The sequence below is a fragment of the Cryptotermes secundus genome, unplaced genomic scaffold (genome assembly GCF_002891405.2).
Source record: "Cryptotermes secundus unplaced genomic scaffold, Csec_1.0 scaffold289, whole genome shotgun sequence".
Lineage (NCBI taxonomy): Eukaryota > Metazoa > Arthropoda > Insecta > Blattodea > Kalotermitidae > Cryptotermes > Cryptotermes secundus.
Genome location: NW_019722431.1, coordinates 799938 through 826943, shown reverse-complemented (window position 1 = coordinate 826943; position 27006 = coordinate 799938). Strand labels below are relative to the sequence as shown.

The 27006-nt window shown below is 43.7% G+C and overlaps 2 protein-coding genes across 6 annotated transcripts in view; one reads left to right on the top strand and one right to left on the bottom strand.

The window, feature by feature from the left end:
- On the bottom strand, nucleotides 1-26749 carry LOC111861376 (gamma-aminobutyric acid receptor subunit alpha-6). Of its 5 annotated transcripts, none has more exons than XM_023845889.2 (9): nucleotides 26463-26749; nucleotides 15021-15323; nucleotides 12164-12231; nucleotides 10449-10672; nucleotides 9101-9183; nucleotides 4905-5042; nucleotides 3398-3550; nucleotides 1784-1995; nucleotides 1-932 (listed from the first exon to the last, which is right to left on the bottom strand). In XM_023845889.2, the coding sequence occupies exons 2-9, from the start codon at nucleotides 15193-15195 to the stop codon at nucleotides 189-191; spliced, it is 1797 nt and encodes a 598-aa protein (XP_023701657.1). In that variant the 5' UTR covers nucleotides 15196-15323; nucleotides 26463-26749; the 3' UTR covers nucleotides 1-188. The 5 variants fall into 5 exon arrangements, with proteins under 5 accessions (XP_023701657.1, XP_023701659.1, XP_023701658.1 ...); XM_023845891.2 differs by lacking the exon at nucleotides 26463-26749 and adding an exon at nucleotides 16653-16837; XM_023845890.2 differs by lacking the exon at nucleotides 26463-26749 and adding an exon at nucleotides 16032-16327.
- LOC111861379 (gamma-aminobutyric acid receptor subunit beta-like) overlaps nucleotides 22955-27006 on the top strand; it is a 32309-nt gene continuing 28257 nt past the window's right edge. The window contains exon 1 of the mRNA XM_023845896.2: nucleotides 22955-23275. Within this exon, the coding sequence (XP_023701664.1) occupies nucleotides 23190-23275 (86 nt within the window). The 5' untranslated portion in view covers nucleotides 22955-23189. The remainder of the gene's footprint in view (nucleotides 23276-27006) is intronic.

The following is a 27006-nucleotide window of genomic DNA, read 5'->3' as shown; positions in this document are numbered from 1 at the left end:
GGAGCCGGCGACTAACCGCCTGGGTTATGGCATGGCCCAATGACAGGGTTAGACATTACTTTAAGATTGTTATGCAGACTAAGACAGTTGACTATCATTATATAACTATAACACAGATTTCTATGATAGTTTATTGCTGTCACAGGAAAAGAAGGCAGTTGATTGATGCTCACTGTGGCATTTATTCTTCAGTACTCCTTCACAGGAAACTCGTCCGTGATATAATACATGTAGGCTACCCAGTAACTAGATATTAAAATACAGAAGGCTATGGGGAAATATTTCCTGGACTCTATATCAATTCTTGAGAACTTATTTGGCGTCTCTCCTGTTACTATCATTCTATATACGTCTTCTTCTCTAGGCGCAATCTTGGCTTCTTTCCATGATTTCCACGGCTTCATTACAAATTTTCCTAGGATATTCATGGCTGCATTTACATGCCTCAAACACTTGCCTTCTTCGTATTTATTCTCGTCTGTTTGATCACCAACATCTTCAAACACCTCATCGCCGGAAATATCGACGACCTCATCTTCAGGAACGTGGCGCTTCCGTTGTATCTCCTCTCTCACACATTCCTCCTCGACTGGCCTCTCCGGATCGTCCTCATTGCCGGTCACAGTTATGAGAGGTATCGGGGGTTTCGCCAGGCTTGCCTCCGACTTCCTGCGCTGGGAAAGGATCGGAAGTGACGGCAGGTGGAGGCTGATCTCTGACTTGCGCCGTTGGATGTTCCGTTTCAGTGAATCCACCAGCGGCGCTGCCAGGGAGACGAGGGACTTGCGACGCTCCTCTAAGCCTGGAACTTTCAAGTGGGCGTCCAGGTCGCCAGTCACCTCACTGTAGTCTTGGCTTGACGGTGAAGATATGTTCAGCATTGACACGGACCTGGGCTGTTCAGCGTTCAGATTGGCAGGATCTGCGAGTGTCTGTGAGGCAAGCAGAAAGCGTTTTGTGTGTCAGAACGTGGAGGAGTCTGTGCGCGCATAAGAACTGGGAGAGTCTGTTACGGCAGAATCTGGGAGTTTGTTACGACAGAATCTGGGAGAGTTTGTTATGGCAAAATCTGCGAAAGTCTGTCACGGCAGAATCTGGGAGAGTTTGTTAGGCAGAATCTTGAAGAGTCTATTATGGCAGAGTCTGGGAGAGTTTGTTAAGGCAGAATCTGGGAGAGTTTGTTACGGCAGAATCTTGGAGAGTCTGTTACAGTAGAATCTGGCAGAGTCTGTTATGGCAGAATTTGGAACAGTACTTACGACAGTCTGGGAAAATTTGTTATAACCGAATCTGCGAGATTCTGTAAAAGTAAGCAGGGATGACTGTGAAAGAAGGAAGATAAGACAACAGGAAGACTAAGAAACAAGAACAAAGAATGAAACGAAGACAAAAGCAATAAATATATGTGAACGGGAAAGAATGAAAACTAAACATAAAGGAAGTAAGAAACTAGAAGGAGGAAACGGAGACAGCCAGAAAAGGTAAAGTTGTCCCTGTGTTTAATTAAATAAGCACAATGCCATGAAGACATATGGAGGAGTGGAGGTATAGCTCCACCATTCTTGACCTCGGAACTAGATGGAGGTGAGTGTTGAGCTTCACGCCCATGCTGCTTTACCCCCGGTATACTTTGGATAGGACACTGGGTGGGCCTTAGAACTTGTCTGGACACTGTGGAAAAGAGACAAATCTTGCAATGCCGGGAATCGAACCCGGCCCGTCCAGCCCGCATCCCACTGCTATCCCGACTATGGGGAGGGGCAAAACCTAGCCACTCCGTCACCTTCTTCCTGGCGCCGCGCTCCTGCAGCAGTTTCTTCATGTCCCCCACGATCTTGTCAAAGAAGTTGATGGCCGCGTACTCTATCATCACGGCGAACACAAATGAGAAGCAGATGATGACAAAGGAGTCCAGCGCCGTCGCGTAGGACACGCGCGGCATCTGGGCGCGGCCGCCGAACCCTATCGTGGTCATAGACAGCACCGTGGTCACCCCTGAAACAACGAAACAAGACGCGCCTAAATTTTAGGCTCTGCCAGCTTCCCAGGAGTTGATTTTATAGGGTTCTGATGATGGTGCAGAACACTCGGGATTCCTGGGGTTGGGACTTTGTGCATTATTCCGTATTCTTAAGAGCATTTCGGAAACTGGATATGTTTCCATCCTCAGATAAGGGGTGGGAGACATCTACTCTGTTGGGTCCCTTACAAAGGTCAAAGCGGTTCAGATTAGCTCTGTTTAAAGAGTCCAGCAGAGTAGGAGCCTTCGCCCTCACATTAGGACGGCAACAGATACAGTTCCCAAAACGGCTTGTTCGTTGGAATACCGGACGATGGACAAAGTGCAGAAACCCAGTAATCCCGAGCTCCTAGGAGTTGTTCTGGGGGCATTCACTTGGCAGCTTACTCATCCCAAAATCTAGTCACTATGATGCCTGCCTTTACCCTCGAGAACTAAAATCCCTGCAATAGGAAACGGGAGCTATGCAGCCTGTGTAAGTCTCAGTAGTGTCATGCGTGTGGAGGGCCTGAAGGCAATAACGGTGGTATCATATAGCCTGGTACCTACATGTAGCAGACTTTAAGCATGCTTTCCTTAACTAAGAAATGTATAAATAAACTGTACGCTGTGCAGTATAAAGCTCTTCCTCTGTTGCTATTAACCTCGCCTTTGTGTGCATGTGTGTGAATGACAAGGGATGTAGGGCGGGAGGAAGGAAGATGAAGATGTACGTATAGGGAAACAAGAAAAAGAAGGAGGAAGGGAAATAAATTAAGAGAAAATGTAAGATAGAAACAAGAAGGTCTGGAAAAACTAATCGCGTACTTTAATTTCATAAGACACGGACCGCAGAGAAAACGACGCTTCCAACAATTCTTCTATTGTTGCCTGTGTATTCGTTGCCGAGGCAATGTTTTTATCGAGGCGTTGCCTACCAAAGATAGGAGGCTATACACAGACTGATGGGAGGGATTTATGAAGTCCGCCGTTGATATGGGCTGAGGTGCCATGATATACACATACCAAGTTTCATAAAGATTTGTTCAGGCATTCAAAGGTTGTTAGGGGGGATACATATAAGTAGACACACAGACAGCATGGTGACCTCGTAAGCTTACTTTCACTTTTTCAAAATAAGGAAAAATGGGTTAAAAACAAAAGAAAATAGAGAAAACGGAAGGAACATAATCACACTGTTATGTTCCATCTGCTGAAGAAACGAGGGCGCTTCATAGTTAAGTCGGTTACGTTACGTCATCATTAGAACGTCATTAAATTCTGTTTTCAACATATTTTTCGGCATTCATAAGCAGATGGGAAATTTAGACTTATTTATAGAGGAATTACTTTCCGTGAGGTTGCCTACACATGGTCCGCAGAGTAGATGGAGTTTACCTAACTGCACTCTGGCAGGCACGGCGGCAGGGTCTATCCAGAAGCTGACCCAGGAGCAGGAGACGATGAGCCCGCAGGGCACGTACAGCTGCAGCACGAAATAGCCGATGTTGCGCCGCAGGTGGAACTCCGCCTTGATCACCGAGTACTCGTCTGCAACACAGTGCCCAAGCAAGACTGGACATTATCAATCGTCCTGTCATCTCGCAAAATTTCAGATTTTAAAAGATTATAGGTAATTTCTCATTCGTTATATTAATCAGGACCCTGTGTGGAGGCGTAACCTCCACCGTAGCCCTCATTCATTCATCGAGTTGAGCCCTTCTTGAGAATTATCCAATTATGCGGATACTGAAGAACTTCCCAGCATTTTATGGAACCCAAAGGTTCATTACCATGTTCACAAGAGCCTTCCACTGGCCCCTATCCTGACCCAGATCAATCCAATCCATACCATCCCATCCTATCTAAGATCTATTTTAATATTGTCCATCCACCTGCGTCTTGGTCTTCCAAGTGATCTCCTTCCTTCTGGCTTTCCAACCAATATGTTACATGCATTCCTATTCTACCCATTTGTGCTACATGCCCTGCCCATCTCATCCTCCTTGGCTTGATCATTCTAATTATACTTGGAGAAGAGTACAAGTTATGAAGCTCCTCATTATGCAGTTGTCTTCAACCTCCTGTTACTTCATCTCTCTTCGGTTCAAACATTCTCCTCAACACACCCTGTTCTCAAACACCCTCAGTCTGTGCCCCTACCTTAATGTCAGAGACCAAGTTTCACATCAATACAGAACCACAAGCAAAATTATAGTTTCGTATATTATAATTTTTGTGTTTTTACACAGCAGACGAGAAGACAAAAGGTTCTGGACTGAATGGTAGCAAGCATTACCCGAGTTCAATCTCCTCTTCACATCACATCCTTCTTGACTTAGTTAGTTAGTTAGTTATTGGAGAGGGTGGGTTTCCCCATACACTTAGACCAGTATTGGTCCATTGTGCTTCCCTCTATGATATTCTACCAGTCTCTATACCCTACCGATATTGGTGCGAAGCATCAGTCCCGACCGAGCCAGCGAGTTCGGCCTCTACTTGCTTGGCGGTATCTATAATGCTTCCCCCATCTATCAGAGGCATTAGAGACTACTGTTGGGCGGGAAACGTCCTTGAATTTGGCTCAGTGACCTCCTTTGGAGATATGAGGTTCTTTTACGTGCCGTAAAGCTACGACACGGGACTCACGGCTTAAAGTCCCTCCCGGAGGACTTGTTCCCTAAAATTTTCCGCCCTTAAAAATTCCACGACCTCCGCCGGGTTTGAACCCGCGTACCACGAGTCATGAGGTGGAACGTTACCTCTAGACTACGAAGGTCGCTTCCTTCTTGACTTAATTATTCTAATAATATCTGGCGAGGAGAAAGAAGTGTGAAGCTGCGCATTATGCAATCGCCTGTTATGTCCACACACCTGCAGGCCTTCCCAAGCAAACTGCACTTACCTGTCTCTCTTACGAACTTGCCGACATGCTCAGTGGTTATGTTGACCAGCTTGTACTGGGACAGCTCCACGTTGTCCTCCACTACGACAGGCCGCACTTTGTCCCACTCGTAAACCAGGTCATTAGTTCGATACCCGTCTGCGGTAAGAGAAATCTGATTAAACACGCAGCAAATTCACTAAGGAAGCTAAAGCTAATTAAAAATTATTAGTTGGCTAACAAAATTAATTACACATAATATATAAATTTCAGTCCGTACCTCACAGGAAAATACATTACGTCACCGCTCCAAAGCCCAACCGGCTAATCTTGTTTAGGGAAAGAGCCGCTGTTTATTGTGAGAACCGTACTGAACACACAAATACACTGTGTGGGCAGATGCAGAGTTTTGGTTATGTTACAGCAGGTGGTACATATAGTAACCACTGGGATTTAAAGAGACAATACATAACATCATGGGTAACGGCATTCTTTGAAAATGCGACGGTAGCTCAGCTGGTGAAGAAATTCCCTACTTCAAATATCCATAACTGGAACTGATCCTGAGCCAGTTTAGCTTGTTACAGCTTCCATATTTTACTATGTTTATTTATTCTATATCTTAATAATCCTGTCAGAAATGATCCTGTCAACGTGATTTTCCGATTTTGTTCTGGTTCTGTTACATGTGTACTGGAGGAAATGCTGGTGCACACAACTCCCTAGAGCCCCCAAGGCAGCAACGCTCCCACTGGTTTGCCCCTCTCTGGGTAGCAACCAATTGCTGGAACCTTGAATTGCTTTCAACGTATTACATAAACATTCGTTCCTCTGATTAATTAATTAAGTACCACGCCATGAAAACGTTTGTAGCAGTAGAGTTATAACTCCACCATTCTTGACCTCGGCACTACATGGAGATGAGTGGTCAGCTTCACGTCCAGGCCGTTTCACTCCCAGGGGAGAAGCCTCCGGTACCCATTGGATAAGGGACTGAGTGGGACCCAGAGACGGTCTGGACGCTGTGGAGCAAGAGAAAAATAATTTGCCCTGCTGGGAATCGAACCCCGTTTTTCCAGCCCGTCCCCGTCGCTATACCGACCGAGCTACCGGGCTCCTAAAGTATACAGGACTAGACTGAATACTTACTATTGGCCAGTAAACTATGTTAATTCAATGGCTGTTATCACAATAAATAGCATAACATGACTAAATGAGAGACAAGAACTTTTAATGAATAAGTAAGTATTTAGCTAAACTGTAATTAAATAATGATGAATTATATAACTGTAGTTTGGTGAAGAGCCGGGATAGCTCAGTCGATATTGCGACTCGCTACGAACTGGATGGTCGATGGATAGGAGTTCTTTCCTCTTCACGTCGTCCAGACCGGTCCTGGGGCCCACCCAGCCTCCTCTCCAATGGGTACGGGGGGCTCTTTCCGTGGGGGTAAAGCTGCAGGGGCGCGAAGCTGACCACTCACCTCTAACTAGAGTCGAGTTCAAGAAAATGTGGAGCTATACAACCACTCTCCCATACGTCTTCATGGCGTGGTGCTTAATTAGTTAAGTACAGGGACAACTTTACCTTTACTGTAGTTCAGCAATTAACCAGCTTAATCCAGTAACGGACAGAACATCCCGTAGTTTCTTGGTGGAAAACTTCATGTATATACGATTTTAATATTATTTTCTCATGTTTCTAGTGTCATATATATATATAATTATATATATGTAGATCACATACCTGGGCACGTATGTACCCTACATTCATAGACACATAAATTACTGTAAATGAATCACCAATTTAAACCCGTGTAGAAGTGTCGAAAGTTCTCTCGTTTTATTTATGATTCCATCCGGGTCGGGTCGGCAGGGAGCCGCGCGGCCTGCGGTGGGTAATTCTATTTCTGGCCACGGCACAGCGCAAGAGCAGGTGGCACATGCGAGCGCCACCTCTACGTCTCGTAGTCGTCCTCCTACCGTTACTGCCTTCCTGACACCATCTTCAACTATCATCTTTTTCTATTTCATTATCTTCTTTACTTCATTCTTTCGTTTCTCTTCTTCTATTTTTTCTTAATTTTTTGTTACCTTTCTCTCTTCTTAACGCTTTTTATCCTGTCTCCAATTCCTTCCCTTCTGTCTTCTACATTTTACATTCTTCATCCTCAAACATTTTTAGCCCACTTTCCTTATTTTGAAAAAATAAAATAAAAATAGCCTTATGCGACCGCCATGCTGTCTGTGCGTCTGTGTATCTCCCATTAACTTCTGAATGCTCGAACCAAACTTTATGAAACTCGGTATGTATATCATGACACCCGAACCTATCTCAACGGTATACTTCATAAATCCCTCCCACCAGTCCGTGTATTCCCCTACCGTTGCTTGGCAACGGCTCCGTAAAAACGTTACCGCGCCAACGAAAACACTTGCAACAATGTTGGAAGCGTAGTTTTCTATGCGGTCCGTGTCGTATGAAAGGAAGAAGGCGATTAGTTATTTCCAGAACTTTTTGTTTCACGTTTCCTTCTTTCCATTCTCCGTTTCTTTACCTTCCTTATCACTCCTCAGTTTGCTGTTCTCTTGGCTGACACTGCGACACAGTACACAGCGGCCAACGCGAGAATGACTGCCGAATTGCAAGCGAAAAGTAAAAAAAAGTAGTCCATACTCTTAACCAATTAAACACTACGCCACGAAGGCGTATGGGGGAGTGGATGCGCAGACCCACGTTTTCTTGACTTCGGCACTAGTTGGAAGTGAGCGATCATCTTCACGGCCCGGCCGCTTTCACCCGGGGAAAGAGCCACCAGTACACACTGGATAGGAGGCTGGGTGGGCCCCAGAAACCTTCTGGACGACATGGAGAAGTGAAAATTCTTGCCCCCATCGGGATTCGAATCCTAGACTCTTTTTCGGTCAGCTTATAGCCAGTAGCTATACCGACTGGGCATATGAGTCTCTTTGGAAAGAAGCGATCGTGGCCTAATCTAAGTACTATCCAGGAATTGGCCTGGTGGGACTGAGGAATACCATGAAATACCTCCATCCTAATAGCCGGCGGCCCGACCGAGATTCTAACAGGGTACCTCCCAAATAAAATTGTAGAGCGTTACCGCTGTGTAAACCTGCTAAGTACATTTTGTTGTTCTCATTATCAATATTGACCTAATAGATGAAATTTCTTAAGAATTCTCTTTTGGGACGTGGCTCTATGAAGACTTATTCTTATATCATGAAGACGGAGGCAGGAGATTCTTCCGAAACGTGTGATACTACTGAGCGTCACGTCCCAGAAGACAGTAATGTTTATAACCACTGCTGTACAAGGAACTTCCTGACCAGCTGAGTGCCGTCTGGGCAGGTTACGTCATTCGTCAGGAAGGCAACCTTGCGGAAGCAAAGTCCCACGTGTTCAAAATGGAACCTAGCAACTTTCTAATGATGACGTAACGACCTACATCACTATTCGGTAACGACGCACCTGCAGGGGTGTTCTAGAGACAGCAAAGACACGCGGTATAAATCCTGACCACTGGCAGGTTACTACACAGCGCTGATTCTCCAAAAGCATTACAGCATAATCAGTGTCCAGTGTTTAGGCATCACTCCACTAAGTAATGTATGTGTCATGGAGGTTAGGCTCCATAGCGGAGTTATCAAATTACATCACGTCAACATTTATACGTATATTCAATGAATCACTTTTGGTTAAACAGATAGGCCTCATATAGCCTGTCTGTCTGTCTGTCTGTCTGCCCGTCCATCCATCCATCTATTGTTTTAGAACTCCTTGGACGGGGAATCAGCCCGTCGCAAGGCCGCTACCTACACAGGAGGACACAAACACAGAATAATCGCACAAATACATCTATGCTTTCTGTAGGACTCGAACCCACAATCCCAGCGTTCGAGAGAGCAAAGGCAGTTCATGTCTCAGACGGCGCGACCAGCCTGATCGCCAAGCCTGACACAATAATCAGGCAAAATTAAAATAAAATAACTTTAAACTCATTGAATTTCAGAAGTACATAGAACATTTAACATTTTCCATGTTCAGATTTCGAGGACGAACATATTTTTTTCTGCAAAGCATCAAGAGATGGCGGGCCAGAGTCTGTTTTCACTGACGTCACACATGCAGCATGTAAACGAATAAGGATTCCTTTAGAAACAACATATCTCGTTTGAAACGTGGAAAGTGTTACTTACAGCTGCCAATAAGAAGGGGACAGCTCTGGGAGTCAAGCGGAAACTTTCTCAGGTGCATGGGACAACTGGCTTTTATCGTCAGCCTGCAAAGCAATGAGCAGTACACAGCCCATGGGCACAATCGGTTGACACAGCCATATTTATACAGCAGGGCTGTCCAGCTTCGAGCAGCTGTGGGGCCACGCTGTACCGTCGCAATATACAAATATATTAATTTTTTTCTAATGTACCAGGAACATGGGACAGAGCTCAACACAACCACAAGTCACCACTCTTCAAAGTGCATACAAAGCGTTGATACAAATCACGAAGGATTGATATCACTAAAAAGGTACAGGAGTAGCTGGGAGGATAATATTAAAACGGATCTAGAAGATGGTGTGGATTTGATTCATCTGACACAGGATAGCGGTCAACGGCAAGCGCTTGTGAACACGGTAATGAAATAACGGATTCAGTAAATCATAGATAATTTCTGGAGTAGGTTCTCTCCTTGGAGTTAATTCCGTTATACAAACAAGTCACACATCGGAATTTCGCAATGTCGCCATGTTGTTACTGGTGGAGGCTGGGAATTCAGAGTAAAACGCGCATGTGCAGTAATTATCTTGGTTTCAGTGCTTCAAGGCAGGAACGGAGAGAGAAAATAGTAGGAATGTAGGTGAAACGGAAAATCATGGACGATAAAGACGTACTACGTTTTGGGAGGGGGTGTTTGTCAGAAGGTTCCCAGGCTTTGCTTGTTAGTCCTTCCTTCCACTGCGGAAGCGAAGACGTTAGGATGGTCAGAAAGTAGTGACTTGAGATAAGGGCCGCGGGTTTCTAATTTGCTGAATTAACTGTGAGTTTTGTAATTTGAGGAAGATAATTTGGTAGCCTTTACAGTAAATCGGTTTCATTTTGATGAATTTAAACCGGAAGGACTTCATGAGAAGTATGCAGTAGCAACTTGGGGACCATCTCAGCATTTACTTAAAGGTGGAGGAAAACCAAGATGGCCGGTCACAGGCACTTCCGGGGTACCTACTTACAACTATGCAGCATTCAGGCAAAAAAGTAGGATGGTAAAAGTACCATCTCCTGGGATGACACCGTGTAGTCCGTTATAATTTCACCGATGTTTCGGAGAAACGTGCCTCCATTGTCCTTGCTTCCTGTTTCTTGCCGGCTTAATTTTCGACTCTGAAGTCATAGGCAGTACGTTCCTCCGAAACGTCGGTGAAATTTAACGGGTCTACATCCCCGGAGACGGTAAGCTTCACAGTCACCTCTGTGAGAACTTCATGCACGTTGGTAACTGACGACCCTCTTAATACAATGTGACGTGCTTGAATCATGAAGTTCTTACCTCATGGAGTACGTGAGAAACCCATCGTTGCGCAGGCGCAGGAACTTGTTGGGAACAGTGATGCGGTGCAAATGGGATTTCTTGCCGTTTAAGAAGAAAGTGTCCGGTTTCCAGACGCGATCTAGGAATAGCCATGACAGGGAGAACTCGTCGAGACCCGGGAAGCTGAACCCCAGCCTCCGGTCATACCAGGACTGCCTGAAGTAGCAGTCCATCACGTATTCCTGCAATGGAGCAAGAACTTCTGTCAACACATCACGCAGGACTGGAACAAAATATAAACTCTCAGTCCACGAGGCAGAACTGAAACAAATATGAACTGTCAGTCCACCAGGCAGAACTGGAACAAAACATAAACTCTCAGTCCAGCAGGTAGAACTGGGACAAAATATAAACTGTCAGTCCCTCAGGCAGAACTGGAAAAATATATAAACTCTCACTCCACCAGGCAGAATTGGAACAAAATATAAACTGTCAATCCACCAGATAGAACTGGGACAAAATATAAACTGTCAGTACCTCAGGTAGAACTGGAACAAAATATAAACTCTCAGTCCACCAGGCAGAACTGAAACAAAATATTAATTGTCAGTGTACCAGGTAGAACTGGAACAAAATATAATCTGTCAGTCCACCAGGTAGAACTGGAAGAAACTATAAACTCCCAGTCCACCAGGCAGAAGTGGAACAAAATATAAACTCTCAGTCCACCAGGCAGAAGTGGAACAAAATATAAACTCTCAGTCCACCAGGTAGAACTGGAACAAAATATAAACTCTCAGTCCACCAGGCAGAACTGAAACAAAATATTAATTGTCAGTGTACCAGGTAGAACTGGAACAAAATATAATCTGTCAGTCCACCAGGTAGAACTGGAAGAAACTATAAACTCCCAGTCCACCAGGCAGAAGTGGAACAAAATATAAACTCTCAGTCCACCAGGCAGAAGTGGAACAAAATATAAACTCTCAGTCCACCAGGCAGAACTGGGGCAAAATATAAACTATCAGTCCAGCAGGTAGTACTGGAATAAAATAGAAACGTTCCACGAGGCAGAACTGGGAAAAAATAGAAACTGTCAGTGAACCAGGCAGAACTGGAACAAAATATAAACTGTCAGCCCATTAGTTAAGTCCACAAGCGGAACAAAAATATAAATAAGTGTTACTTCAGAAGTTGGACTAAAGGCAAGACCAATGAGAAAGAAGTGAGGAAGGAGGAAGAACGGTCTGGGACGACCATGCAAATAGAATGGGTGAGAACAGGTGGCCGAAGATAACATGGAAAGATAATCCTACAGGGCAAAGGAAAATGGAAGATAAAGGCAATGATGTTAAAGGATTCTGAGGCTGGTAGAGATAAAGAATCATTAATCCGTAAGTAAGAAGAAGAGGTCATATATAGGACTTGAAGTTCTTCCAACGGTGGTTACGAAGTGTTCTATCTTCTGAAATTTATCGCAGTGTACGCCCCCGAAAGTCAGTTGACGTTTAGGAAGGATATGTCACCTCTATGTTCAGGGTCGAAGAACAAGTTAACAATGAAACCAGCGTGAGGCAGGCTGCTTGATAGAACAGAACAGAATACCAGTACAGCGCGTCTGAAAAGCACACAACTTCCTGATCCCCCTGTATCACAGCACTCACATAATTGCTAAGGCTCTTACTTGTCTTCACTTTACTTCATTCTGTAAATATTAGGAATTTCTTACATACCTGATCTGTTTCCGATACAGAGCCCATGCTCTTTATGTGCATGTTTACTCTGATAGTCACAGGAGACCCTGGAAAACAGAAAGAATGTAATAGAGCTCAGTTTCGAGGCATTCAACTCACATCCATCGACCGTAACATCAACCTTACTCCTTTGGGTAAGTAACCCATCGCGTCCTTCCATTACTAATATGTACACAAACTGTTTCCTTTTTAGCATACTTTCCTTATGTCGAAAAAAATAAAAGAAGGCTTATGAGATCACTTTGCTGTCTGTCTCCCCCCATTGTTGCTAGGCAATGGACGGTCTGTGTGTCCCTTAATTTTTTCGTTTTCTCTACGGTCCGTCGTTATCGGATCAAAGAAAGTAGGCTATTAGTTCTTCCCAGAACTTCTTGCAATTTCTCATATACGCAATATAGACGCATATTATAAGGTGGTACTGTGACGATGAAACAAATCTTTCTTGTGATTTACATCAATTCACAAGTTCTCAGCCCCCCCCCCCCGACCCAGTACGAAAACACTTCTTCTGGAACGTCGTTTCTCTGTTTCCGCCCGAATGCTTAGACGAATTTTACTGATATTCGGCACGTAACATCACAGGTCGGTGGGCGGTGGGTATGGACATCCCAGTTCCAAAATTATGGTTCCTTCACAGGGGAAATAATTTCTTGAATATGGCTTGTAACGTTTTTAATTAAACTTCACTTATATATGGTACCTCAGTAGGTATAGCGACGGTCTACGGGTTGGACAGCCGGGGTTCGATTCCCGGCAGAGGCAAGAAATATTCTCTTCTCCACAGTGTCCAAACCTGTTCTGAGGCCCACGCAGCTTCCTATCCAACGAGTACTGGAGGCCTTTTCCTCGGGGGTAAAGCTGACCACTCACCTCCATCAAGTGCCGAGGTCAAGAATAGTGGAGCTATAACTTCACTCCCCCATACGTCTTCACGGCGTTCTGCTTAATGAATTAAGCGCAGTGATAATCGTTACGCAGAGATCGCCTTCCTAAAGAAAATCAGTGCATGTCGCTATACCGACTTTTTGGTTCACTGTGGTTTATATACGCATCTATACGCAGTACACATGCACTCGAGCGGTAGCGTGACAGATGAACGATGAATTGTAAAGGATTTGGAAGGAAGCGGTGGTGGCGGAAATCGAGACACAATCCTGACGTTTATCCGGACAGACTGAGGAAAACCACGAAGTATCTCATTCAGGATAGGAAGTATCCCAGCCGAGATTCGAAAACAAAACATCGTATTTATTCAGAAGAAAATAACTGCAAATTAAGTAATTAAGTCACTGAATAATCAGGTAACTAACTAACAATCTGAATAAATATCTGATTGATCAGTTGATCCACTAAGCTACACTCGAACATATGTATCACCCTAATTCCTAATTAATTATGTTTTAATTTGATCGGTACTGAGTCACTGAAACTAATTCATTCAAGCGGACCCATCGCGTTAGGTCTCCTCACTTTTTCCTGAAGAAGGAAGCTGCTTTGCAGATTATTAAGCTTACTTGTGTCCGTATTATTCAGGGCATCTCACCTGCAGCGGAAAACAGAACACATCAGATAATTTTGTGTTGGTCATTTAACGACACTGTGTCTGTGCTGTACTGCTTCTAATGGTTGGATGAAGGATGGTTGAAAATTTGGAAAGGTTTACAACGCAGTCATTTTAGCCTAAGTGAGAAATTTGTCTGGAGTGACTGAGGAAAATTATAAAAATCCTCATGTCCCAGCTGAGATTAAAACCGAGTACCTTCTGAATAAGGGGGCACGCTATAGCGTAGTTGGTTGAGGCACTATGCTACAAGCCGGAAGGTCGCGGGTTCGAGTCCCAATGAGGTGAACTTTTCAATTGACCTAATCCTTCCAGCCGCACTATGTCCCTGGGGTCGACTCAGCCCTTAACAGAAATGAGTACCGGGATCTTTCCTGTGTGCGGGGGGGGGGGGTAAAGGGCAGCCGGCGCGTAAGGCTGACAAACTGACATCTGAGCCGATTTTATAAAGATATGGGAGCCTCGATGTCTCATAACTATGGGTCTCCACGGCCTGTTACAGGGATAGCTTTACCTTCCGTATCGGAGCATAGTGTTACCTCTAGACCAGCCCATGGTCATGTATAAGACAAAACGAATATAATTCATAATGCAAGAGCACAGCAATTCACAGCATCAGATTTCAACAATACTGTGTGACTATGGGACACGTGAGAAAGTCTGTATGGGTCTATGTAAGGTAAAAGGGTAAAAAAGGCAAAGTTGTCCCTGCGCTTAACTAATTAAGCACTACGCCGTGAAGACGTATGGGGGGGTGGATGTATAGATCTCGGCACTATTTGGAGCTGAGTGGTTAGCTTCATGTCCTTGCCGCTTTAGCCCTGAGGAGAAGCCCCCAGATACCCATTGGACAGGAGGCTAGGCGGGCCCCAGAACCGGTCTGGACGACTTGGAGAGGAGCGAAATCTTGCCCCTACCGGAATTCGAACACCGATCTCTCAGCCGTGCAGCCCGTAGCCAGCCGCTATCCCGAATCCATATCTAAAGTAGGATTTCTTATAGATCACCATGGCTGAAACTCGCTCTGTTGAAGGTCTCCAATATCGAATTTCAACAGAATGTGTCCAGCGGTTTGCATGCCGATACTCGGGCGCAGGCGGATAGACACAAGGTCTGCAGGAAGATACATTTAATTTGTAAACAACGCCTGAAAGCTATGTAGAATGATGGATGATGGGGTAAGTAATCTTACACAGAGAGAGATGAGGCGCGTTAAGATTGTTATAAGCTGGATTGAGATATTTGTAAGTCTGAAAATTAAAGACAAGAACTTACCACCAAAATCTGGCCTAATTCCTTTGTCGTATCGACTCTTGTTTAGAAGTTGATCGAGTGTTGATGTGATGTTTTTCGATAGAAAACGATAATCTCTGAGGACAGCGCCACTTGGATCCCAGAGCGTCGTCAATACCCCAACAATAGACAAGATGGCGGCCACTCGTGCTATCATGGTGTCTAGAGAAGACTTCACTTTCACTTTCGGTCAAGACGAAAGGTCACTACATCATAATCACGACCGACAGATATTCTCATTTCTGCATATATCAAAACCGGAAATAGCTTCATTTCTCAATGCATCTGAAAATTATGAACAATGCATGATGTTTTGCAGTTATATTTTAGATTTCAGAATATTAAATTCGTTTCAGAAAATAATTTCGTAAAATATCAAGAAATTGTGGAATATAATAACAATAATAATCATAGTGACAACAACGGCACCAACAATGACTATGGGAATAGACATCAAACTATTCGATATCTCGAAACGTTTGAAGAACAATTCGATAAATAAGGAAAACGGTAATAGGAGAATATTATTTTATTTGACGTGACACCGTGTAGTCGGGAAGAAGTTCACTAACTTTTCACTGGAATACACTGCCTCCATTTTCAGGGACAAAGAGAAAGACCAGCAAGCAGCAATCATTCTGCTTGTTTATTTCATGAGCTTACTCTTCGGCCATTAAAATGGCTGCAGTATGTTCCTCCGAAACGTCGTTTAACCCTTTACCGGGATGCAGAGCGTCATATCCTAGAATATACTACTCTTCATAGCGAACTTCGTGAGAATACTAAACAATAGTATTCAGAAATAGAAAAAAACGATTAATTTTTATATGTGCCCACGGAAAATGTAACTGTTATTAACACTTCCACCGTAAGAACACTGTCAAACTCTCCATTACATAAATAGAACATTTTTGGATTTGGTTTATTGGTGTGCCCACTACAGTCATTACGCAGGTACGCGTGTCTATGAAACAAGTAATATAAAGATATTACCAAAGTTATTACCGTTACGTTTATGCTACGAATATTTCAATCGTTTTCAGACACCGAATATAAAAAGTGCACGAACTGTAGACTGACATAAGATCCAAAAATACTGAGATATCACACGTTAAATTTAATCTACAAATCCAACAAAGTGAACATCACCAAAGCGTTGTATTGTTGAATATATCTAACGATTTAAGTCACAAAAACTATCATTCGTAGCCAGAAGGACTAAACAGACTTCGCTCAACGCTGAATATATCCTAAGTTCTGGCCTGGTCGAAGTTTAAACTCGGAGAACGCTTTGAATGTCCCCTCCCCCACCATCAGGGCCCATGGAGGACTTCTTGTGGCATTTAAAAAATGGGGAGAGTAGGGAGAGAGAGAGAGAGAGAGAGGGAGAGGAGATTTTGCCAACGTGAGACTCCTCAAGGCAAGCAGCCAAAATAGTTAATAGGGAAACAGGTGCGTCCTGGGCGTGCAAGAACCATTCACACTGTCTTGGCATCTGCATACGGACATTACACAAAAAGGAAAAAATTATGAAAAATAAGATGACGCTGCATTCGAAATTGTCATATATCTTACAGGCTATAAAAATGCTTTAACAATTGTAATTTTTCATACTCAGCACATTTGTACATATTTTCCCGTGAAGGAGAGACTCTCGATGGGTTTTGGATTTCATATTGGATCTCCTGACCACTTATACGCACAAATCGAACTACAAGTAATTACAGCGCCATCGCTAATCTCCACACTTTATAAATCACCACAGCACACGCCAAGTCTTTTCCAGCCGTCCTCTGTTAACGGCTTCTAACAGTGAAGATTCTTCAGTTTCCGCGCTCAAGTCCTCTCTCAATGGCGGCTCCCTTCCAACTGCCTCTCTTCTTCACAGACTCCCTTACAGAACTGACTTGGTTGCCCCAGTTGTCTTCCTTGTAACTCCTCGGCACGGACCACCGTAGAAAACCCCGTTTCGAGCAGTANCCGTTTCAGAGTGAACATTTTTACCGAGCCGTTCCGTCGCAACGGTCGTCTACTCTTGCTTATTAAAATCTAGCAGCGAATGTTGTTTCGTTGTTTGTTCCGCAGTCGCTGCCTAGAAACAGGTTTATACGCCACAATACGTTCCTTTATTAACCCTTTAAAACAAAATGGTAACTATCTACCCTTTGCTTTCTGATACTAGAACTGTGCTTCCTGCCCACGCAGGGTACAAGTATTTGTGTGTTCCCTATGGTTCTCACAATAAACAGCGGACATGAAATATTACGGAAATAAACTTCTAAATACGATCCATGGAAATATACTTTTGACCAGAATATCAATATTAAGCGGGTCCTGCCTAAAATGGTTAAAAACTTATTACCTAATGTGAATTAAATTCTGTTCATAAGCAACCAGGCTAGTGAGTACTGCTTGGGCCCCGGACATCTGAAGCACTGGACAGTCGTTTTAGGCTGTCCCCGCCCCCAAAGCACACAATTTCTTTCTCTGCTTTCTATGCTTCAAATGGTTAAGCACTGCAGACAACTTGGTTCAGCGCAGGGATCGGCCTACGGGCTGGATCCTCTGGAGCTCGCTCTGATGGAACAAGAAGCACTCTGTTGTGTGTGTGGTCATGATGCGTTATGGGTCAGAAGGAGATCAGTCAGTGAACAGGGCGCGCGGCCTTTGTGTTTATCGAGTCGAATCTCATGTTACGACCGACGGTCAGTCGGCCACTATGTCTTGGAATAGAGCACCCATCTGAAGACTACGATCAGATTTTTATTACTGTCAGACTGTCGCGGGTTTGATGTGGGGCGCTCTCTCTGACGAGAGGACGGATCTATCGTTTACAATTGCTGCTAGTCCTCGCCAGCGCAGTCATTCTCGGCTCCGAGTTCCGTGCGACTCGCGACCATATTTTATTGTCTCAGATTCGATACTTCCCCTTTTGTCGCATCCTACGACTCTCAGGGCTACGGTGGAGGTATTCGACCCATCCTCCACACGGGATTTTGTGTTTATCATGGAACAAAATAATATATAAGAATGCAGTCAGTACCTCACAGGAAACACATCACATCTCTGCTAGAAAGCCCAACCAGTTAATGCTGTTCAGGGAAAGAGTCGCTGTTTATTGTGAGAACCATACGGAACACATAGATACACTCTGTGGGCGGACTGCAGAGATTTAGTGTGTTAAAACTGGTGGTACATATAATAACCACTGCCTTTTAAATGGTTAAAGATGTTTGTTTGAAATCTTCCATGGCAAACTATAGCCTGTATCGATAGAAAGCTCGAACTTCAAAGCGACAGCAGAAGACGATTAATATTATGACTTAAAAGCAACCAGGTCAGATGAGCGCGATTTCAAGACGATTTACAACTATCGTGGCAAGTGGAGTGTTCAATACAGAGTTTGTGTTTTCCAACGGAAATTATCCTAAAGGCGGGAATAGCGACATGGACGACAGCCTAAATGTAGGCCAATGTTTGTGTCGGCGTTGCTTATTATAGTTGGTTGAATCACTCCTTCAGCACGAAGCAAATTGATCCCACAAGATTGTCGGTAATACCGCTCAACAGAATGGCTATCACACTGACCACATCTTAGAGCTGAACAAGAGCGTCTTGTGTTCGGTTTGGCATGGATTCGAGTACTTGCTGCCCACACGGTGTGTCTATCTATTGGCAGAACTAAATGCTGAGTAACAAAATTGGAACAACTTTCAGCCTGTCAGAGTATATACGTGAATTCTCAAAACATAACATGACATGGCAGTATATATATATATATAGCGCATACATTTTTCCCAGTATGTACAAAAAGGGCGATATATTTTGCCATCCTCAGGCACTAAATTATCTGAACACACGAGAAAAAAATCGAAGTCAAATTCACATTGCGACTGACGGTCATGCAGTCAGTCAGTAAGTCTTGGTGTCGAGCTCCATCTGAAGCTCATGACCAGATATTTATTAATGTTTGACAGTTACGGTCTTGTTTCTGTGGGGCGCCATTTCTGACGAGAGGACGGGTCTGTCTTTTGTATATGCTGCTGGCCCTTGCCAGCGAAGTCTTTCTCGGTTCTGAGTCCCTTAGTACTCGCGACCATATTTTACTGTCTCAGATTTGAGACTTCCCTTTTCGTCGCCTCCTACGACTCGCAGGGTCACGGTAGAGGTATCCGACCCCGCCTCCAGACGGGTGAACTGTATCATCCAGAGTAAAATATATTTATTCTAATACACGTATATAAATCCAGTCCGTACCTCATAGGAAACACATTACTTCTCCGCTACAAAGCCCAACCGGTTAATGCTGTTTAGGGAAACAGTCGCTGTTTATTGTGAGAACCATACGGAACATACAGATACACTCTGTGAATAGTGTTTTAATAAGTTAAAGCAGCTGGTACATACATTAACCACTGGACTTTAAACCGTTAAGACACGTATACATCTAATGTTTATGCAACTCAGCTTAATTCACCGATTGGCGTGTAAGAACCGGGGAGAATTCAGCGGGAAGTCCCGTCACGTGTTAAACAAGCTTTCCTCCAGGCTAAGGGCTTCCCTTCCAGACTCTCTCCAGGCCGCCTCTTAACCAAACGAACAGTGCGGGAACTATCTTCGAATGCAAGGCGGCCGGAGCCTAAAGCTGTTCACCCACCTGCAACACCTGATAAGGTTCACATTGGGTACTGCAATGTGTCCGGGAGCCTTAAACGTCTTCACCTTGGTGCATAGACACAGGGACAACTGTGAAACTTAGGATTAGAAACCAAGCAAACTAGAATGCTTCTTTGTAAATTTAATGACGCTTTATCATGTAGCTCATTAACTAACTCCATGGAACAGAGTCTTTGTTGAGAAGCTTACAGTCGTTCAGCTATTCAACTAATTTCCAATATTTTATAAAATCTAAAAGTTCATAACCTCGTTCACTAACAAGATCCCACTACTGATACCTATTCGTTCATTTCCCATTTTAATATTATCGTACCTTCTACGATTAGATCTTCCAGCGTGATGTTTTCAAGCTACTGAGCCAAGAATCTTTCTCAGCTTCAAAATTTATGTACCACTGAATGTGAAGGCAATTTGGATGAATCTGTAAGGAGGCGGTTGTGGTCTCTTTGAGGCAACAAGAAGCTTGTTACTGTATACTTCTACTAGAATACACGGCGTTATATCTCAGAAGAAAGTATTCTTCGCCCAATAAAATGATTGAAAGCAAATATATTATTTTTGAAGATCAAAATGACCACTCAAAGGGGAACGAAGCTTTTTGATTTGAGAGTGTTTATGGCACCGGCCCATTTGACGTCTCGTATTTCACTCTTGAATTGAAAAACTCACGGAAAAAAGAAGATGGCGGCACTGTTTCTTCTGAGTATTATAAACATGAACACTGAGACGACTAATCAGAAGCATGGCTCAAACGGGGCCCAGATACTGAAGCGTTTCTTACAGGACACAGATCGGCCAAGGAGAGCATAAAAAGAAAGGCAGAACGAAGGAAATAGAAACACAGCAAAGACGATAGCTAAAATTAAAAGAGGACATAAAAATTACGTCAAGTTGCAAAGAGAGTAGATCAGGTGTAGCTTCTGGGCCGTGCCAGGCCACACGGTAATATGCTCGCCCGCTACAAGTTGCCGCGTCATTTAGAAGACAAACAGTTTCTTCTGATTCATTTTGTTTCTATGGTAACCGTCTTATTAGAATTGAAACAATGAAAAACGTAGTTACGCTAAAGTGTCAACAGATGTCAGGACAATAGCTTTAAAGTGGTAGAATGTAATTAATTAATTAAGCACCACGTCATGAAGACATCTGGGGGGAGGTGGAGGTATATCTCCACCATTCTTGATCTTGGCATTAGTTGGAGGTGAGTGGCCAGCTTCACGCCCCTGCCGCTATAGCCCCGCAGTACCAATTTGATAGGAAGTTGTGTGGACCTCGGAGCCGGTTTATAAAACAGATACACAGAGCAACGGAACTAGAAATTTCGTTATTAACAATGAAACGAAAAGAAATACTATTAAAGGGATGACTGACGTAGGGGTGAACGTCTAGACATGTTTTCGGGAGGCGTTCCATTCGACGTTCGGCCGGGACATCAGCTATCCTTACTGAATAATTTTCGTGGTTTCATTTCCTCTGGGAAATCGAATGCATTCAAAAACCGCTGTCCGGCTTAAAGAATGTTCTCCAAAAGCTTCACGGAACATTTCAAGGATTTCGGTAGGAGATTTACCGAGCTTCACGCAAAACTTGATGCAGACACGTTGCTCGATTTTGCCATCCATCGCAGACAAAACGAAACACAAAGTCGAAAAAGCGCTCGTGTAAAAACAATGCATGTACGCAACGCGGTGTCACGTGGCAGACTGATGCAATAGGCTTGCGGAAGTGTGACCTTGGCTTCCCCTCTCATTTTCTTTCACCGACGCGGTTACAACTATAACAGTCCGGGAACTCTATTTGAACATAAATAATAATGTAGAGGCCCATATGCTTAAGCCTGTCTGAATAAACCCCTCAGGAACTTTATACCACTCGTTATTGCCAGTTGGCAATACTGATAAAACAAATGGAATATCGGCGAGAGAGTGCTGCGCGTGTAGTTCTAGGTTGCTGAAATTAGACTCATGTAAGTACGGAGGATGCTTCCTAAGGGCAAGACAAGGCAAGCTAACGGCTAGCATACTCGTACCTTCCAGGCAGATCCTGGGACGTATATTACTGGCTCTGATACTTCCTTAATTTTAGATTCCCTTACTTTAAATAAAGAAGTTTCGGTCCCATCTAACTTTTAAAATATATAATAAAAATTAATTTAGAAATTAAAAACAATTACCAACAATCTTAATGATCTATATTATAGTATGTGTATATACAAAAACACCAGTGTAGCACCCGTTAAGAATTCAACGGGCATTCTCATCCTTTGTTATACAAGCTTTCCTACTGTTAACTTGCCCTTTTCCAGCCCTACACGTTATCGACTGATGTAGCGAGGCCGACGCTTAACACCATCTCCCACTAACAACACACACAACCAATTAACCGTAAAGTCCCCTTTATATAGTACATTACACTTCACATATCAACATACAAAGTTTTCAGTACTCACAGAATAGATACGATACACCGAAACAAAAGGTACTCGCTCGTTAGTCACTACTCCATAATTCACGTTCGTGCAACTTGTTAACGTTGCTGTGGTAGCCGGAAAAGGCTATTAATGGTAAAACCACGCTTACAGAACGATGTGAAAGGAATCTGTCGTAGCCTAATTTCAGATACTACTGGAGCATCTGCGTGGGGGAGTGGCACTGATGAAGACCATAAGCATGCTCAGTAAGAGTCGGGATTCGAACTGAAAGTCTCCCGAATACAAGTTCAGAACGTTGCCGCTACACCAGCCTTTTCGGTCAATGATTCCGGTTTATAAAAACGAAATATGTGGTCTAGAGTCTCTGCAGACGGGTTCAACTCTGCGACCGAGATATTTCGTTAGAAATCGTCAACCCTTTCGGCCATGATTTAATTTAATAATTGATAAAATCAGTAAAATAAAATCTCGCACCATGTCTCCACGGTTAAAGCGAAAGAAAAGAAAAAGATCGGAATTAATGCGAAATAAAAGAAAGACAGCCAGAGAGATTCAGAAGACAGAGAATGTCATAAGGAGTTCTGCACCCCACAGAACATCTTCAAGGGCAGAGCATATAAAATCAATTGACAAATTCTATAAGAATTCGCGAGACAGTGTCACCCAGATGGAAGCACATGTCCTTCTTCAGGATACAGTGGCGCCTCTAATACCGAGATGCGGAAGGATTGTGAAACATTTTTGGCACAATTTTCATCCCCTCCTTCAGATATCCGCACATGCGCAGTATAGAGGCTAAACCCCACACATCTGAACAGTACGAGATTCTGCGTGATGCTACACATAGGGTTCTTATTTCCGTCATAATCACGGCTATTTAGATCCTGCAAAAAAATAAAAGTATCAGGTAAATTAGCGCGTGTAGATCTAATTCATGTCTTTACAAATGTCTCGGAAAGAATCGGTGTATTTGGATTATCAAATCACGTGAAATTTAACGGGCCTCATAACAGCGAGGCATAAGTGGTACACTGTACACAATAATGGTGATATTAACGGAAGAAATTCCATTCATATGGTTCGTTCTAATGACGACATCGTTATCAGCAGTCTGGACCGAGGCTATAAGGTAAGTAAACACAGTGATTAACACTTTTGATTTCAGTTACATAACATATAACAATCCAGTTCGTACCTCACAGGAAACACACACGTCTCCACTATAAAGATCAACAGGTTAACGTTGTCTGGGGAAGTGATCGCTGTACGAGTGTATTCTGAAAAGAATATGGATTATATACACGTGTGGGCAAAATTTAGAGGATTTTTATATTAAACCGGGTGGTGCATATAGTTACCGCCGTGCTTCGAAGGGTTACTTTTACTTACCCACAAGAAAGTATGAAGGAAATATTCACAAGTACTAATATTAAAGGAAATTAGCTGTCTAAATTACTCGTAGTTATTCAGTTCCTGGAGTTGAGATTTTCATAGCGGTGACTAAAAACGATACTATCCTCTTGAATGTAACGCCGTGTAGGTCGGTAGAAAGACAGCGACGTTTCGGAGGACCATACTGTTTCTATCTTCAGGGACGGAGAGTAAGTCAAGGAAGAAACCAACGAGAAGGCGACAAGCAGAGCTTGGTTACATTGTGTGTAACGTACAGTGAAGATGGAGGTAGGTTCCCTCGAAACGATGGTACTTATATACTGAACTACACGGCGTCATACCAGACTGCTCTAGCGATAACGCTGTACACTCGTATTCCATTAAAATCTCGGCCGGACATTGGTATTCCTCAGACCCTTCAGGCAAATGCCATGTTAATATCTCGATTAGGCCATTTCCGCTACCTACCAAATCTCTTCCAATTCATAAGTCATCAAGTCATCATAAAATCAAACGCTATGTTGTCTCAGTAATGAAAGCGTCATTAAATAACCAACTAAGAGAACCGAACAACGTCACATCGCAGGTGATTGAATGTCGATATACACCGCGACGGCAAGAAGTTAGCTGCAAGTATCTTGTGTTAAATATTTAAACTGTTGTCAGATATAACCATCATCTGTGCAGACGCCAATGCTACACTCGCTAGCATGTGTGCCAAGCCTCCTACGATTTGTCCGTTACATGTATATTTAGAAAGAATTAAAAATATGCACCAAAAATAGACGAAACGCATGTTTTGGGGATCAGGTCTCATCTGTTTCTCTGCAGTATTACATTTCTCGTCTTAGAACTGGTGGGTCGTTAAGACGGGTAGATTGTGACAGAGCACCGCCCCTTCTGGCTTCGCAGCCAGACGAACAAACAAACAAACAAACAAACCAAAAATCGCGATTAAGAGGGTTAGACAATCTCCTACAGGTGCCAGGTTCAAATCCCGCCTCCAACACTGGCTGACGAAGTTATATTTATAGTCCTTCTTCTTAGTCCCTTGAGAAGAATTCCGACAGTACTTTTAATTAGGCCACGACCTCTTCCTTATACAAATTTCTAATTCAATGTAAGATTTGAGGTTTTCACGGCGGTGACTATGAAGAATGCCGTCTTCTTGGATGTGGCGCCGTGTAGATCTTGTGTGAACCGACGCGTACGTTCCTCCGAAATGTCGATTCACATTAGATCTACTCGGCGTCACATTCCAGAAGACGGCATTCTTCCAATTCATTATTCATAACTCATCCCACCATCCGTCACTGTGTAGTCTGAGCTACTGACTGCGTCGATAAACCACCCACGAAAAATAGGGACTTGAAGAAGAACTCGTAAGTTTATAATTTCCTGTTGGATAAGTTTCTATTAGTGTTGTGCGTGACTTACAGACGGGGTTTGTATTGTTACTACACTTCACATACATCGTGCCTTCTCTTCCCCTCAGCTTTGACCGTCACCTTAAGAGACCCTCAGTTCTCTGCTGCAACTGGCAACTCTCTTGCAATTCCGGAACTCAACCGATTCTTGTCTGAGTCTGAGTCTGAGGTTACGACCGACGGTCAGTCGGCCAGTCTATCTTGCAATAAAGCACCCATCAGCAACATAAATTAAGTGGCGCTAGTGTTATTTTCACATCGGAAGTTCTCACATCCGCCATTTTGTTATTAGTGATTTTAGGAAATTAAAAAGAATACGACATCGGGAGTAACATCCGATAACGTGACGTTCATACCAAGTTCCGTGAAAGTCGGTCAACTGGTTCAAAACGTAATACCGACACAGCATGTTTAAAAGAAAAATAAAAGATAGAGAAATAAATGATGCTGAGGTTTGCAGCAGACTGTGGAAACTGAGAGCTAAAAGTCCGTTTTAATATCGATTCCATTTGCCAAGAGGTTCAGCCAGTATGTAAACACTAAACACTGGCACGTGTCCACTTCAGTCCGCACTGTTAGATGCACTTCGGGTCATTAGCGGCAATAAATAGGTGACGACACAAGAGGGAACCACTCAACACACTGACATAGCAATAGCGCTCTTGGATGTACTGTGTTCGAATCTCGGGCGGGAACACCAGATATCATGACCTACATTTCTTCATGGCTTTCCTCAGTCCCTCCAATAAATTCGAGGTTCAGTAACTCGGCTATGTCACGAACACTTTCCTTTCCTTTCCCGTTCTTCTATCGTCCTAGTCTACGCTACAGAGTCTGGACAGTGATGGTCATGGAATTTTAAGATTTCATGCAACCTGAAGACACACAATCGTGTTTACTACAGCTCGCCTGTCCTGAAATAACTGAATGCAGTCCAAATTTCCCCATCTTATTTCTGTAATATCCATTTTAATATCTGTTACACCGTGATGACAGGGGGCATGGAGGTACCCCACAGCTGTCACCCTATGTTATGGCGCGAAGGGGGCGTGGAGCAATCTCTCAACCTCTTCCGCCATCCATGCCGTTGCGCCCTTGGGGAATGGCCAGTTGCAAGACTTAGCACTTGGTACCTGACTCGTTAACTATCTCTTGGCTATGAGTTCACAGTCCCGATAACACAGGGAGGTACGGGAGAACGGGGAAATAGAGGGTGTGACTGGGGGTAAGTCATTAACACCACACACCCCTTCACTCGGTCTACTCTCGTCTACTAATATATATACACTTTATACATATCACTTTCATGGCCGACAGTGGCCGGTTACGTACACATTGTAATTTGGATAACGATGCACTTGGGTTCACCATCCCTAGCTTTCGAGGTACTTCCTACGTCCCCACTCAGGGCCTACTCTCTCTGCCCCAACCCTGTAACATGACACTTTAATAATATCTCACTGTATATCCATGACTGATATGAACAGTTCGACTTACTTGGTGTAGGAAGCTGATGGTGTCCCTCACTTGGTCTGGCACGACCATGGTTCTGGCTGGCTACTACACTCAGTTACGATGATCAAAAGATTGATTGTTTGATCCGAAAAGATTCCATGATCGATTCAATGATAGATTCAATGATAGACTCTCTCCCAGTTGCGTCCGCAACTTTATAACCTTCCCCCTGCTGACACCTGTCTTTGGGGTAAGCTCCGCCTCTTCACTAGAGCGAATTTTCCCCCAAGGGTCCGTCTCTCGTTGGTCAGCTGGGTAAAGAGGGTTGGATCTCCTCAGGCCGTCTCGCTGAGTCGGCATTGTGTACGCCTTGGCCGTACAGCCGTTTTCAGTCTCTTCGCGTGAATCAGCGGTCTAAGCAACGCGACAATTTCCTGCTGACGTCACTCTTCTGCATTTTTACTTCAAACGTTACCCTTCGTCTAACTTCTCTACTGGGAACCCAAGATAACTTAATACCTAAAAGTTACAAAAACCCTTGCCGAAATTCTACGGCATTACAATATTATCCGGAGATAGACTAGAT

Coding starts and splice junctions, on each gene's coding strand:
- LOC111861376 (XM_023845889.2), bottom strand. CDS start 15,195: ATGATAGCACGAGTGGCCGCCATCTTGTCTATTGTTGGGGTATTGACG. Junction 10,673..12,163: donor CTGTATCGGAAACAGATCAG/GTATGTAAGAAA, acceptor GCTCCATTGCAG/GAATACGTGATGGACTGCTA. Junction 3,551..4,904: donor CAAGTTCGTAAGAGAGACAG/GTAAGTGCAGTT, acceptor ACTGTGTTGCAG/ACGAGTACTCGGTGATCAAG.